Source organism: Anomalospiza imberbis, chromosome 3 (genome assembly GCF_031753505.1).
Source record: "Anomalospiza imberbis isolate Cuckoo-Finch-1a 21T00152 chromosome 3, ASM3175350v1, whole genome shotgun sequence".
Taxonomy (NCBI): Eukaryota; Metazoa; Chordata; class Aves; order Passeriformes; family Viduidae; genus Anomalospiza; species Anomalospiza imberbis.
The window spans coordinates 36672107-36686702 of record NC_089683.1 but is presented as its reverse complement, the minus strand read 5'-3'; the positions used below and the strand labels follow the sequence as shown (position 1 = coordinate 36686702).

Here is a 14596-nt window from a genome sequence, read left to right as displayed (position 1 = left end):
TGAGGAGCTAATGTTCAGTTTCCTTAATGACCTCAGAAGATTTAATAAGGTATTTATTTAATTCCTGTACAGCAGACACATGACTAGCTGATAACACATCCACTAATTTGGTAATTTCTTCCTTAAAGGCTGGTCACTCTCTAAGTGTCACTCCACAATTTTATATTACACTGCAAACAAGCCCTCCAAATATGACACTAATGTTTTGCTGGCTCTGAACTCAAAAAAGAGAATGTTCATGTAATACAACAGCTCCTCTTCAGGGAACTGGGATAAGGAATCTGTCAAAGTGAAGGAAATCTTGAGAGTGAAAATCCCTGTAAGATGATACTGTAGAACCATGAAGGAAAAAAGCAGGAAAATGACAAGTACAGTGCAGTATATGGTCCAAAAAGATGACCACGTTCTGATTTTCAGCTGGTCATACTGAAGTGCATGTTGCACTTAGGCCTAATATACAAACCAGTCCATTGTGCAGGAAGGGGTCAGCCCAAAGATCTCAGGAAGACAGAAACATGAAGTGCTCCAACACTTCTGTGGCATCATTGACACAGACTTGGGCTAAATTAGTTTTGGGTTTTTTTGCTGCTGTTTAGAAAGACCAACCTTATCTTACCCTCTAGGGTCCAACAATTATGGGAAGTTTTAAGCTCCCAACACTTTAGTAGTCTCAACCACCAGTTCTCAAAGAATTGACTGAAGAGCTGAGAACTACTGGCAATTAGCATTTAATGAATTGTTTAACCCTAAGGGAAGTGCTGGCAAATCAGGGCAGGGACAAAGAGGTATTTGACAAATTTTATCCAGGATCAGAGCTAGCATTCACTCTGTAAGCTCCGAAGGGTAAGGAAGAGGCTGATGGCAATGAGATAATAATCAGGGGGAAAAAGGACGCATCCTTCTAAACAACAACTCACTGGCTTTTGGAAACGCCCTCTTGTCAAGTTAGTAAGCAAGATTCACGGTGACCAGATAAAATTAACCATTGCCTAAAGCTATGGGCAATTGTTAAAGCATTTTGCTTTGCACGTGGGTGACACTCAGGCAAAAGAAAAAAAAGGGGAAAAAAAGCACAACAGCAGATCAATACAGCATTTACCAAATATAGCAAACTCGGACTTACAGTCTCCTTGAGGCATCCTTGGCAAGATTCCAGTGGCATTTTTCTTTGCCCTAATACTGTTCATTAAAAAAAAAAAAAATCCCACAAACAGAAAACCAGGAGGGGTTTTGTTCAGTTTTAGAATACAAGATAGGGGACACTAAATGAGAGAGTATTTAGATTAGGCAGGAAACTGGGTTGTTGAAGCCACACACTGACCTCGACTACACCAATACCAGTCTCTTTTGCAAGACAGTGAACCTCTAATTCTTTGGGGTAAACCAAAAAAATTTTATCAACCCTTAGTTTAGAGCATTGATAGCTAAAAATAGTCTAATTTTACAATTACATAACCATCATCTACAAGCAAGCCAAAAAATCCCTGGTTTTTAAGCTTTTGACCAAGCTCATGTCAGAGCTCTACTAATGAATCCTACCAATTTCCCCATGTGGAATGAAGAGATGCTCTGGACCAAAGCTGCGCATGAACACACCTAATGCTTAAGCTGTATCTCTGAAAATGCTGTTCACTCTAGGGAGCCACCTCAGCTGGATACAAGCAGCCGTTTTCTTCCTACGTACCTCTCCTCTCCCAGGACACCAGTTTACAGAGAGAGCATTTTTTTTTTTTTGGTGGATCCAGAAATTTAAAAATGCTTTCCTATCTTATGTAAATTTCACATCCTTCTTAGTATCAATCTTATTTAAACACCATATTAGGAATATAAGAGGAAATCTGTTATCTCCTCAACATGCCTGTCAGACTAATGCACACTCCAACTCCTTAAGAATTTTAAGTCAGGGGGATACATTTTCCAGCATAGCTATAAGCAAGAGACAAATCTGGTGAAAAACACAAAATTTGACGTGCTCTACTCATTTTCTGTTACTGCTACTTCTCAGTGTTGACTCGTTTAATAGCCACCTAGTATAAAAACATTTAAGGAGCATTACTGCATGAATTTCAATGTCTAACTGCCCAACTTGCTTGAACTCTGTTTTCAACAAACAAAACAATCCTCAAACGACTTGTCACAAAGGTGATTTTTTTTAAACATAAGCAATTCTTGGTGCACTATTAATCTCCTAATTTTGCCTAAGATAGTTAAAAGATTAAGTATTTCTTTCTACCAATGCACTACAAGGCTATCAAGTGATTTAAATTCATATACTTGAATTAACAGACACACACTCAAAGAAAAACAGAGACAAGTATAAGGGGAGGCCAAATTGTTTTATTTAATTTTTTAGTGACCAATTAAATTTTTGGCAGAAAGCTCTGCTCTTTCCTTTTTTTTTCCTGTTTTTTTTTTTTTTTTTTTTTTACTTTTTAAAAGAAATCGGCAGTGCTCAAATTGGTGGGTTGGAATTTTAGTCAAATTCCAGTTAAATTTAAAAACGAACAGATGAACAGAAATTCCAGATAATTTCCAGAGCAGAGGGCAAAACTTCACATTTGTATGAAAATTCCATGTTTATACTTGATTGGGAGACAGAATGTAAAACTACTGTCAGTAGTGCACAAATAGAACATTCACATTTGATCTGGAACCTTAATCAGAAAGCTGTACTCTCCTTCCAAAATTTTCATTACCTTGTGCAAAGCAAGTCAAGTCTTCATGTGTCAAGCACACACGTAAAATTGTCCATATTTTATATACAAGACATCTACCAATCAGGCAGTGCAAAATACATCCTTTCATAACAAAACTAAAATGTACCTCTCAAAGTATGAACAAGAATATACACATAATACAAGATGTACACTATTTACACAACCATAAAAAATATAATACAAGGATTTTTTTTTTTATGTGATTATAAGACTTGACAGTCTTTTGCAATTTTTGTTGCAACAAGGCATGTTTAAGTTTCCTGGATGGAGTTTTCTTTACCAATTACTCAAGAGATCTTGGAAACTACGCTTGAACTTTTAGGAGAGTTTTCAGATGGACTGCCATCAACTCCCTGTTTTGGTCAGACAGTTCAGCTGTGCCACCCACCCAGTGGCTGGGAGGCTTTGGAAGGACACTGGGAGATGGTGGGTCACTAAACTTTGCCCCAGCGTAATTTTCTTTTTGGCTCACTTCATTTAGGGCGATAGGTTTCTTGGACTTGGCATTTCTGAAGTTTTCTGTGTTTTTAAGTGGCTTTTTCTCCTGCTTCTGAACTATTTCTGGCGACACAGAATCCTGCCAAAAGTTCTCTATCTTTTTCGCCGAGGTGATCTTCGTCACTGGCGTGTTACACTTACTCTTCTGCCTGTTAATCTTTGGTTGTTCACACAGGTGTAAGCTGTGAACGGGCTGGCCGTAGGGGACGGCCGCCTTCTCTGTCTTTCCCATCTTGTTTTTTAAGAACTGCGGAGACAAAGAAGAATCAAGTCAACCGCGACCCCTCTCCTCCGCGCTCCCTCACCGACCCCGGCACGTACCGAAGCGTCGGGGGTCACCTGGGCAGGGAGAGGGGTACCGAGAAGCCCTATTCCCGCTGTTTTTCGCTTATCCCACCGCCGGGCTGGCACCGGCGGCCTGAGGGCGCGGAGCCCCCCCCCGGCCGCCATGGGGCGCTGCGCGCCACGCACGTCCCGCCTTCGGCGAGCGCGGGGCGGGGCTGGCGCGCGGCCGGCGGCAGGGCTAAATCCGGCTTGTTGCTGGGGCGCAGCGCCGGGCGCCCATTGGTGGGCGCCGGGCAGCCAATCGCCGCCCGCGCTTCGCCTTTCAGCCCCGCCCCGCCCCGTCCGAGCGTAACGGAAACTCTGCCGCCCCCCCCACCGCTCTGAGGGGGAGCCCCGCTCGCTGTCCCCCCCCGCCCCACCCCGAGGGAAAGGCAAAACCGTCGGCCGGCTCGCTGGTCACCGGGAGCGGGATCAAGTGAGGGGAAAGTAGCGCAGCCTTGTCTTTACCTCCTTCCTGAGGGGTTTGCCGGGCGCGGGTCTCGAAGGGGCAGGCGCAGGAGGCTCCTCCGGGGGGGCGTCCGTCACCAAGTCGGTTCCCAGCGGCGTCCGTCTCCCCAGCCCAGTGCGGTGCTGCTGGTACTGCTGGTAGCGGCTGGGCAGGAGCCCCGCGGGTCCAGGCCGGATCTTTCCCTTCCTCCGCCGCACCCTCTTCAGCGCGGGGCGGGCGCTGCCCCCCGGGCCCGCCAGGCAGCAGCTGGGCTGGTTCTCGCAGTTGCTGTCCCCGCGTCGGAGGCGCTGGAGCAGGGCGGAGGGCGGCAGCCGCCGCGGGTCTTCGGTGCCCGCCGAAATCCGAGCCAGGAAGGGCGGCGGCGCCGTGGTGGTAACCATGGTAGGACGTGGGTACCCAGAGTTGTGCCGGGGAGAGGGGTCAAGCCCAAGCAGGGACGAGCGGGTCGGGTTACTGGGGTAGGTCTGCCCGGGCTTTGTGACGGGGCGAGGAAGTGGTGCCGCAACCGCAGCTGCCGCTAGGAGAACATGGCGGGGGAGTGAGACGAGCCACCAGCAGCTCCCCGGTGTTGTTACCCGGGCGCGTCCCGCCCACTTCCGCCCCCGCGCCAACCGCTGTTCGCGGACGGCGCCAGCGCCGCCCCTCTCCGCCCCGCCCCGCCAATCGCGGCGGAGCGGCGGCCTCTCTGCCCTCGCTCCAGCCAATCGAAAGCGACACAAACACTCGGGGCCACGCCTCCCCTAGGGGCCGCCCAATCCGGGCAGGCACGCCCCCAGTCTCCGAGTCACGGGCTCGCAGTGCGCGGCGGGCGGGCAGCGCTCCACCGGCCAATCGGGATCCGCACGAACAGCCGAGGCCACACCTCCCCGGGCCCTTCAGCCAATCGCGGGAGACGTAAACAGGCGTCGGCGCGCCCCCGGTGGGCGGTAGCAACGGGCGGGCACGCGTCGCTCGCCATGGAGGAGCCGGGCCCGGCCGCCGTGCCGCCGGAGGGGCGGGGGCGGGACGAGCGGAGCTTGGAGGCGCTCAGCCTGGCTGGCGGCGGAGAGGCGGCGGTGGCGGGGCGGCAGCTGTCGGAGGGGCGGCGGGCGACGCTGGCGAGCGCCCTGGAACTGGAGGGGACGGTGCTGCGCGAGGGGCGCCTCACCCAGTTCGTAGCCAACAACCTGGAGCGGCGGATCCGGCTGAGCGGCGCCCCGCGGGGCGAGACTCCAGCGGGGGGCGGCGGGTCCTCCATCCCCGCCATCGACCCCGGGGCGCTGCAGGACGTGGTTGCCCTGGCCGGGCAGGTGGCGGCGCAGGTGGACGAGCTGCTGCGGAACGTGCACTGCGGGCTGCAGGCGCTGACGGCGCTCAGCGTCGGCTGCATCCAGACCTACCGCGACGGCGTGGAGAGCCTGGGCGAGGCGGCCGACCTCAGCATCCGCGCCATGTACGCACTGGTGGCGCGCTGCGAGGAGCTGGACCGCGCCATGCAGCCCGTGCCCGCCCTGGCCAAGCGCATCCGTGACATGAAGGGCACGCTGGAGCGGCTGGAGGGGCTCTGCAAATAGCTGCTCCCGCCGCCGCTCCTCCCGTGCCTGCAGCGGGGGCCTCGGGCTGCTGCTCTCTCGCTCCGGCGGCCCACCGCTCGCGGCGTCCGCAGCTCCCACCTGCACATCCTCGCTCTCTCTCCCCCGTGCGTGACTTGCCGGCAGCAGTGGCCAGATCGCCTGTGTTGATCTGGACGAAGGGAAATTTTTGCGACGGACGAGGGAAAAGTTCCCGGTTGAAAATCGCGGGGTACATGGCAGATGGTGCTTTTTAGCTTCAGCTCCATTAAAGAATTTGGATTCCACATGCCTTACGCTTTCTATTTATTGAGGGCTAAGAGAAACTAACGAATATTAATTAAAAGTAGCTCAAATTTTTTTAAAAATCAAATTCAAAATTCTTGTGAGTACCTGCTTGATGCTTACAGGCCTGTGTGCTTATTTGTAGTTGATTTGGTGCCTGAAGAGTAATTTTCACCTATGTTTTTACAGCAAATAAACTGCTGTAACAGTTCAAATAAGCTGCTGTAACAGCAGAACATAGCTGTTTTTTACGGGACACAGTTTTAAGATAAGAGTAAGTTTAATACATATAGCAAAGACACTTGATTTCTGAGAAGAATATAAAGTCCATGGAAGATAATTGAGATTCAGATAAGAACAAATCCATAAGCAAAGTTCTGAATAAAAGCTTTGAGATTAAATGTCCTTTGCCTCTATTAATCTTTACAGTTTTCACAGTGTAAAAGTTTAAATGGCATCACTGTGAAATGATCCTGTTATTTTATAGTTTACTTTTTTGTTTTTTCTTTCTTTCCAGTTGGAAAAATGTCTAATTACATGAGGAATACGAGTACATGATGAAATTACGTGGGTGTATGACTGACATAAAATGACTGCTTTGGAATAATTTATTTGTATAACTTGAAGCTTTTGTATTCGCATCACAGCGTGCAGAAGTGATTTTGCTATATCAGGGAGTGTTTCCTCTGAGACCTGAGAGTAGCTGAATTCTCTACTCACTAATGTTCCTATGCAAAAAGCCTCTTAGTGATGCTCTTAGCAATCTGTTTAGGTCGCAAATGTCCCTGTAACAAGATTTCAGCAGTAGAACAATCAGTAATCTTATGTAAGTGTAATAGCACTTTTGTTGACCAGCAGCTCCTAAAAACCTTGGGAATGAAGGTAGCCAGAAATACTACTCTAGTCCTGTACCTATGTTTGAAGAGCAGACAGGTTTACAATGGGCAGAGCTGCTACCCCACTGTAATCTCGTTAAAAACACCAAGTGAGGAATGGACACTGTGATAGCCTGTGCTTCTGCATGCAGGCAATACTGAATTATAACAAAATAATTCATGTTAATGCCACCCTGCTCTGCATGATGCCAGTCTCTGGCCTGTTTTGAGCCCCTTGGCATGGCCCTGTCTTTCCCTCAGCACAGGGGTGTGTTTCGTGTGTGGCCCTTGTAGCCATAGCAACGGGACAAGACTGGAATTGGGCTATGCCAAGGTAGGGCTCTCTCTGGTACTGTCTGCTGGGGAGTAGTAGCTGTGGCTCCAGGAGGGGACCAGAGGCCTAGCAGAAGTTAGGGGGAAGAAAAATAGCTGAACTGCTGCTGCATCCCACGGGCCTAGAAGACACTAAAGATTGCTTAATACCACAGCAGCAGCTACACTTTTAATAGTTTTGTTATTCCTGGGAAAGTTTGAACTTGTCTATTATGCAGATGCAGTAGTTTTGCTAAGTGTGTTTGGTATACGCCAAGAGCCAACACCAAAGGTTGATCTTGCACAATCTGTGAGTACTGTTGAAACGTACAGGAAAGACCTGCAAGCTCATTTGTGTAGCCACATATATACAGCTACTCTTCACTCACACAAGCTAAGGTGAAGCCTTTAAAGTGTTTCAGTACACTCTTGGGTTTTGGTAGTCTTTCATTTGCAGTCATCTTCATTCAATGCTAATTCCCTACTAAAATTGTTGAGTCTGTATAATAAAGGTATTACTTTTATGTTTTTAATTGTTAGTTATTAGTTGTTGTTGAGGTGTTTCACTTATTGTATTTCTTATTTGGAAAAATAATTTGAAAGCTAATTTAAACTCTGCTTCTGCATCTGCACAGAGATGTGATTGCAGAGCTGGTTTCGGTCTAGGTCCTCAGGCAATAATTTCTGACAGTGATGTCAATCATGTGATGAAAAAGGAATGACTGACTCGTGAATTGCAAGCATGAAGAAAGCAGTAATTATGCTGTTTGGGTTTGTTTTTTTAATATTCTTCTGACCACATCAGCTTTTTTTGAAGGGCAGATTTAACTGAACTTGTTGAAGTGACTCCTGTTCCATGGTGTCTGGTTTGTGCCTTTGCCATCCCTGGGGCAGGCTTAGCTGAATTTATGTCAGCCTGTTTTGTGCCTCCACAATCGGTATGGGTTTGTAACCCCATGGCTGCTGTGGTTTCCAGTTCCCCTGTCCATACCATCCTGCATTGCTGCAGGAATGGTGACACTTGTCAGCGTCTGTGTCAGCACAGCTATGGTGGCAACCCTGCCCTTGAAATCCCGTGTGAATCCCTGGGAGCTATGTGCAGCTCTGTAGCTTGTGGTGAAGCTGGTCCTTCTGCAGCCATACGTTTCTGTACTGCCACTTGGTCCTGGTCCAGGCTTTCTTGTGCACATCCTGTGCTAATTCTAGAACCTTCCAGCATTAGGATATAGAGAGTAAAAAATTTCAAGTTCTTTTAGCCTTTTTTACTTAGTCTGTGGGTGAGCAGTGTAAAACCATGTTTGGGTTTTCCAAGACCTTAAAATGGCTTGCATATATTTTCTTGCTTAGTCACTCAGTGTTACGATTGGTTGCTTTGCTTATCAGCTGCTGAGTAAACTTTCATTGTAACAAGATGGGCAAGGTCAGGGAAGAAAATTAACAAAATACAACAATATGCATAGCATGAAGCAAAGCCAGATGCAGAATTATTTGTGGACTAGGAATGGCTTCTCTACTCTGGGAACAACCACTCCATTAGGAATTGGCTTAGTCTGATTTTTTTTTTTTTTTCAAGTGTAAGGTCTGATTGTGGAAATACTTTTTGTGGTTAAGGTATGGTTGGTTCTGCTTCCTTCAGTGCATTTTTAGACTTCTCTCCTTTATGAGGTTTTCTATCCCCTGACTCTAATCCACTTCTATATCCATGCTATTTAAAGAAGCTTTACCAAATAAAACATTATTACAGCTGAGAAAAAGCCTGGTCACACAAAGGAAGAATGAACTTCACCAACACTTCACCTTTAAGACTTTTTTCCCAGTCTTGCTTAACTGCATCAAATGCTCAATAAGTAAATGCATCAACTTTGCGTGTGTCTTGTATCTAAAATGCACAACATTTTTGGCTGCAATATGCAGCTTTTAGGTGGTAATTACTCTCATGAGTAAGGTCTTGACCAAGTTACCAGTGTAAGGAACAGCATGTGAGTTGAATCCAAGAGCAAACCTCTTAGCATTACAGATACAACTATTTTGAAATTGTTTCAAAGAGCATGGTTGTACTACCAAAAGACGAAAAATTGCAAAGCTTCCAAATTATCAACAGCTCTCCACAGGAGTAAGATCAATTCCTCCAGCAAACTGTGTTAGCCAAAACTGAAAAGAGTGTTAAGACAAAGGTATCTTGCAATAGGTGTCATCCAACATAAGACAGATTCTGGCTGTCAGATGCCACACTACATTGTCCTGATCAACCCTAATGTGTACTCATGAAAAAAAACAACTTTTAAAGAACAGCAGATCATGTTTACAATACTGTCATAACCTGGTTTTATTGCCTGAAAATTACTTTGAGAAAAGAACATTCCTATAAAAATTATAAATTAGTCCAATTAGTACATTTTTGCAAGCATTGTCTGTACTTCTGACATTGTCCCCCACCTAGCCACATCCTGGAAGCTCCTGCCTTGCATATAAGAGCACATATGGAAAATTGATGACACTTCTCTTTTAGAAAGCTTAACGCAATAACTGCATCAGATGCAGGAATTGAAACACGACTGAATTTTACATTTGCCCCTTCAGCTTAGTGCCTCAGGAAAGCTTTTGTCACTGTTGTTCTCTGTTGTTTGAAGCTCCAAAACTAGAGATGTGATCAATGGACTTGAGCCCTGAGCTTCCACCTTAGCAGTCAAGATCCTTGTGCCCCCTGTTGCGACAGCAACATTACCCTTATCTTGTAACAGGAAAAATGATAATCAAAATTTGAAACCTTCCTGCAGTTCTACTATTTATATACATTAGAAGCTCTATGATAAACAAAAACCTCATAACCTCTTTGCCCAAAGACTCTTAATTGATCCTCTTCCCAAGTCTGAGAGAATGTGAATGTGTTTGCTAGCAGGGTTGGACTGTAATGTGCATAGGCCAGGATGCAGCAGCACTCATTAAGTGGGGGAGCAGAAAAGCAAAGGTAAAACTACCTTGATTATTTTCCTCGATTACAGCTACAAAGTGCTGCCACTGTAATTGTTTCCAGAATTTGAGTTAACATTGCTGTGATTAATTACTATGAAGTACCTTTGTTGAAAGTAGATTTTTATCAGAAGAAGGTAATAATTTATATCAGTATTTTTATTTTTATGAATGCTAGTTGGAGAGGTAAGAATCCTAGAATTTTATCCAACGCTGTATTTCTTGTCTCATTGTCACCGAGGAAGTTTCCCCCTTGTTTTCTTCATAGACAAACTGGAAAAATTCTCACCACTGGACTTGCTTGCAAGACAAAGAGCCATGCCCAGGGAGTTCTTCAGAAGGGTTTAGTTAAGGACTTCTTTGTCTGGAAATACATGTAAATTATGGGGAAAAAAAATCCACAAACTTGCCCAATCCTGGGTATCTGGTTTGTCAGTGGGATCATTTTACTATACTCAGTAGATGAAAATTCAAGAACTCCCAGGTTGAAATCCTAGATTTTTAATAAGTGAGCTTTCTTTCAATGTCAGCAGTGAAGTTTACCAGCCATTTTCACTCTAATGACATTTTTCTTGTCTGAACTTGAACTGATGCCATTCAAGGAAATGCTAGCCTGAAAATAAACTTCTTTAAAGCCAAAGTATCATTTGACTTTGTTCTACTTTCTGTTTTCACTGCCTATGCAATTTGTTTACTCAGTGGATTTTTTTTTTCCCAGGCTGGGACTTTTCCAGTGACGTGTCCTCAGCTGGAAGGGATGGGGAGTTTCTCACCACTAGGCAACGTTGTGATTTTCCATTTTCCAAAACTCTTCCTGCATGCCATTTATAGTTGATGATACCGATCTAGTTTGGTTTTGTTTCCCTCTTAAAAAAAGAGATGTGCAACTACAAGCCTTTCATTTCTCCTGCTCCGCTGCCATCAGCTTTCTTTTGTCTGCTGAGAGGAACTGGAAAGTTAGAACTGTGTCCCCACTCCCTCCTTTCCCTGCCCCGTTCACTTTCGACAGCCACCAGCTGTACCCCATTTCCCCTGGAAAAACCTTGTTCTGGACCTCATCAGTTCCCGGTGCTGTTCTTTGATCCCACTTATCTTCTGTCTGCAATTGCATGACTTACTACATCTGTGTTACTGTACTGGCAAGGCACCAGCCTTATTAGCTCAATTGTGTCCTCTTCTAGCTGCCCTTGTTGTTTTTCCTTCCTGTTTGCCTCAAATTTCAAATGGCTATCTGCAGGTCCTGGCTGAGGCTTCTGCTGCCTACCTGATCTATTTTCTTTTGATGTCATACATTCCTTTAGCCTTTAAAATGGCACAGTAAATGGCCTTACACTTTCTTCTGGAATTCCTTGCTGCTGTCTTCTGCAATGCTTCTTGTATCCAGAATAACCACCACCAATTGTCTTGCTTTAAAATCAAACTACAGGCACTGGCAAGTCAGAAACTACATAAATAGCAGATAATTATACTAAACAGGAGGCATTATGGAAAAATTAAATATCTGTAGTTGGAGAGAAGCTAGGTCTTATTATTTGATTCTGATTTATTTTAACAATAGACCAACAAATGCAAATAAAAATTACAAACTACTTGCAAAATAAGGCTAGTATAACTGTGAGTGCTGTGATGTATCTGGTAAGAGAAGTGCAAATCAATCAGCTGCTGCTTACGTAGGCTCCCAGTACTGGGGTTATAGAACATCAAATAGGACGTGACATGGTGAGATGATGCAATATGTGCAAGTCCCCAGTGCAAACTATATTGTTTTTCTTTTTAATCATAGAAAGATTAAGTAAATACTGTAGTAAGGCTACTGCTACAAGAAATTCTGGTCTCCCTGCCTACATTTTGGTATGCATTCACACAGGGCTTTTGCTGACTCTACAAAGAGCTGGATGTATTTTTGTGGAAGTTATGAAACTGAATGGAATGTGTTATATTTATAACCTGCAACAGACCTTGGAATGAAATTGTGGTAAAAAAGGATGGGATGGAATGTTTGGAGCACAGGATATGCCAAAGCAGTTCCTTTCTTTTGTTCACCAAGAATCATAGGTACATACTTTAGTATGGCAAATCAATTCCCTTTTAACAAGATTATTCATACTGTCTGTGCTGCACAGACAATTGAAAAAAAATGCAAGTCATGACCAGAACACTAATTCTACAAAAGTGATAAAACATCTGTTTCAAAACAAAAATTAATGTTGGACTGTACTGGGTAGAATAGGTGTAAAAAGTCAAGCTTAAAAGTTGTTAAAATTCAGTTTTTAATAATGGTCAACTGTACAGATCTTAATAAGTATGTACAATCTTAGTATGTAAGATACCTATCAGCAATGATTGCAAAGACTTCCATCCAACCTAATGCTAGGGTTTGTTTCTTACACTTTAACTGAACAGTGAGGCAGCTGATTGGGACATTCAACAAAGTAGGAGTCATGGAACATGTTTCCCTTATGTGTTAATATAAACCAGAAAATTTGTGTAACTTGTTGATGACTACTGGAATTTACGTAGCACTGTAGGAATTTTTGGTTGCGGCATTCATTCATCAGCACTTACAGTTGTGAAATCACTTGTGCATGTTCTTTGTCCTTGACTATTTATAAGCTATGCTTCAAGATAAGGATAACTTTTTGTGTCAGAAATGGTTCAGCTTGGCTAACAGACAAAACAAGACTGGGACAAAACTGTATTTGTTTCTCTACCAATCTGTAATGAGACTTTGAATTAAGTATCTTGCTGATATCCATTTGAACAATACCTGGGAAACAAAAGTTTTCTGGGTTGAACATAACACCATGTTACACATCCATGATACACATAGGGCAGCATGACTTGTCACTGCTGCCTGCTAAATAACCTATCTTTAATAGTATGTATTACTTCTATGAAAAAGCAGCTGGATGATGCAAACACTGGGGAGTCCTATCAAAAGGTTTCTGTGTTACACTGTTTTATGTGTTAGGCTTTTTTTTAAAATCCCTTTTCAGTTCTTAACAGTTCCCTCGGGGAATGCTATTACTATGCCCTTTTTTTCCTTTCTCAGCTTTCCTTCCTGGTTAGTGGATTCTTTTTTCTAGGTCACACTGTTGTTCTGAACAACATCTAAGAAAGTAAATTAACAAGTGTACTTCGTGTATACATCGTGCTGGCTCAGCCAGTGTGCTAGTAGGCTGAAATACTTGTATTTTGGCAATCTATTCAATAGCAGGTGTGATTGAAAGTGAGTTCTCACTGCAGAAGAGTTTTTGCGAGTTGCTGCAGAAGTGGCATGCCTTTAGGGCAGAAAGAGACCAGCGATCCCACAGGGAGCTCTGCAAGCTTGGCTCCAGGTTTCTTCTCAGAAATAAAGAATAAATAGGCCAAGTGGTAGATTGCTTGTACCACCACAGATTGGCTGGGGTGGATCTGCAGGGCTGGCGAGTACTCACTGCAGGCCACCTTGTAGGGAGCGCAGGACTCCTGGACGGTTTGGATGGATGAGAGATCTCTGAAGTCAGGTCTTAGAAGATGTGGTTTATTAAAAGGGGGGAAAGGCCCTGCTTGGAGTTGCCAGGCGCAACTCGTGGCAGGCCCAGGGAGAGAGGGAGAGAGAGGGAGCGAGGGTTCCAGGTGAGGGTCCCAGGGGAAGATCCAAGAGAGCATCAGGTCCCTCGGGCACACCTTATCAGGGGGCTTCAAGGTGGGCTGGAACAGGACTTGGGCCAATGGGGTCACAGATACCTGATACTTCAGGGGAGGGTTACAGGTGTGGGATGAACCATACATTGGGGGTGAGACAGAGCATTCCATTTGACCTTTGGACCTGTCTGTAGGTAAAGGGCATTGTTTAATCAGAAGGGGGGATTGCTTTCAGTCTGGCTATACTATTGTTTTCTAGTTATTCAGTAGTTAAGGTTTGTTATTTCAAATCTAGTTCTCATCTCAATGTCTGTATTTTCCAAACCTTTTGCCAGGCAATCATATTTATAAGGTTTTCCTATTTCATCTTCCCCAGCACTACCTGATACAGAAATTTCTGTATCTCCAAGGTGACTAATGCTGTTGAAACTGGATAGACAGTTACTTATCAGGGGTTTGGATGTTATGGGTCATGTAGAAGAAAATAATACTTGACGTTAAACAGACAATTAATGTAATTTTGTAGCCCTCACCCCATAAAAAAAAGCAATTGCCAATTTTTGTACATGTGGTTTTGCCACCCAAAAGTAAAAAAAAAAAAATTGTTTATGGTGACAGTGGGTGTCACTAACAGATGGAACAAAATATAGCTTAAAACAGGGGATATAACCCTAGTTTACTGTCTGTGGTTATGTGAGAACTGTCCTGGGTTTAACTTTGTCTTTTCTATATTGCAAATCTGAAGACACAACAATAAAATTCCCCCCACATTCTTCAGTTACTAAAAATGACATGTTTATTTCAAGATCTGGATTAAAAATGTCAGTTCTAACTTCAATTAGTTCAGCTTTACACATAAGGCTGACCCAGATTTCCTTGGTAGACCACAAACCTAAGAAAATCTGAGGCTGTTTCAATATTTGTCTGCAATGCCAGGCATGTATCAAACAGCCCAAACAGCTCCTTTCC

General features: G+C 44.5%; 2 protein-coding genes across 2 annotated transcripts; one reads left to right on the top strand and one right to left on the bottom strand.

The window, feature by feature from the left end:
* Nucleotides 1–2317: 2317 nt before the first annotated feature.
* On the bottom strand, nucleotides 2318–4583 carry PNRC1 (proline rich nuclear receptor coactivator 1). Its single transcript, XM_068184027.1, has 2 exons — nucleotides 4008–4583; nucleotides 2318–3462 (listed from the first exon to the last, which is right to left on the bottom strand). Exons 1-2 carry the CDS (start codon nucleotides 4386–4388, stop codon nucleotides 3022–3024), a joined length of 822 nt encoding a protein of 273 aa, XP_068040128.1. The 5' UTR covers nucleotides 4389–4583; the 3' UTR covers nucleotides 2318–3021.
* BORCS6 (BLOC-1 related complex subunit 6) lies at nucleotides 4387–7563 on the top strand. The gene is given in 6 exon segments (XM_068182996.1): nucleotides 4387–4396; nucleotides 4503–4570; nucleotides 4572–4743; nucleotides 4746–4854; nucleotides 4856–6051; nucleotides 6085–7563. Coding segments are annotated over 5 exon segments (1065 nt in total). The 3' UTR covers nucleotides 5562–6051; nucleotides 6085–7563.
* Nucleotides 7564–14596: the final 7033 nt, after the last annotated feature.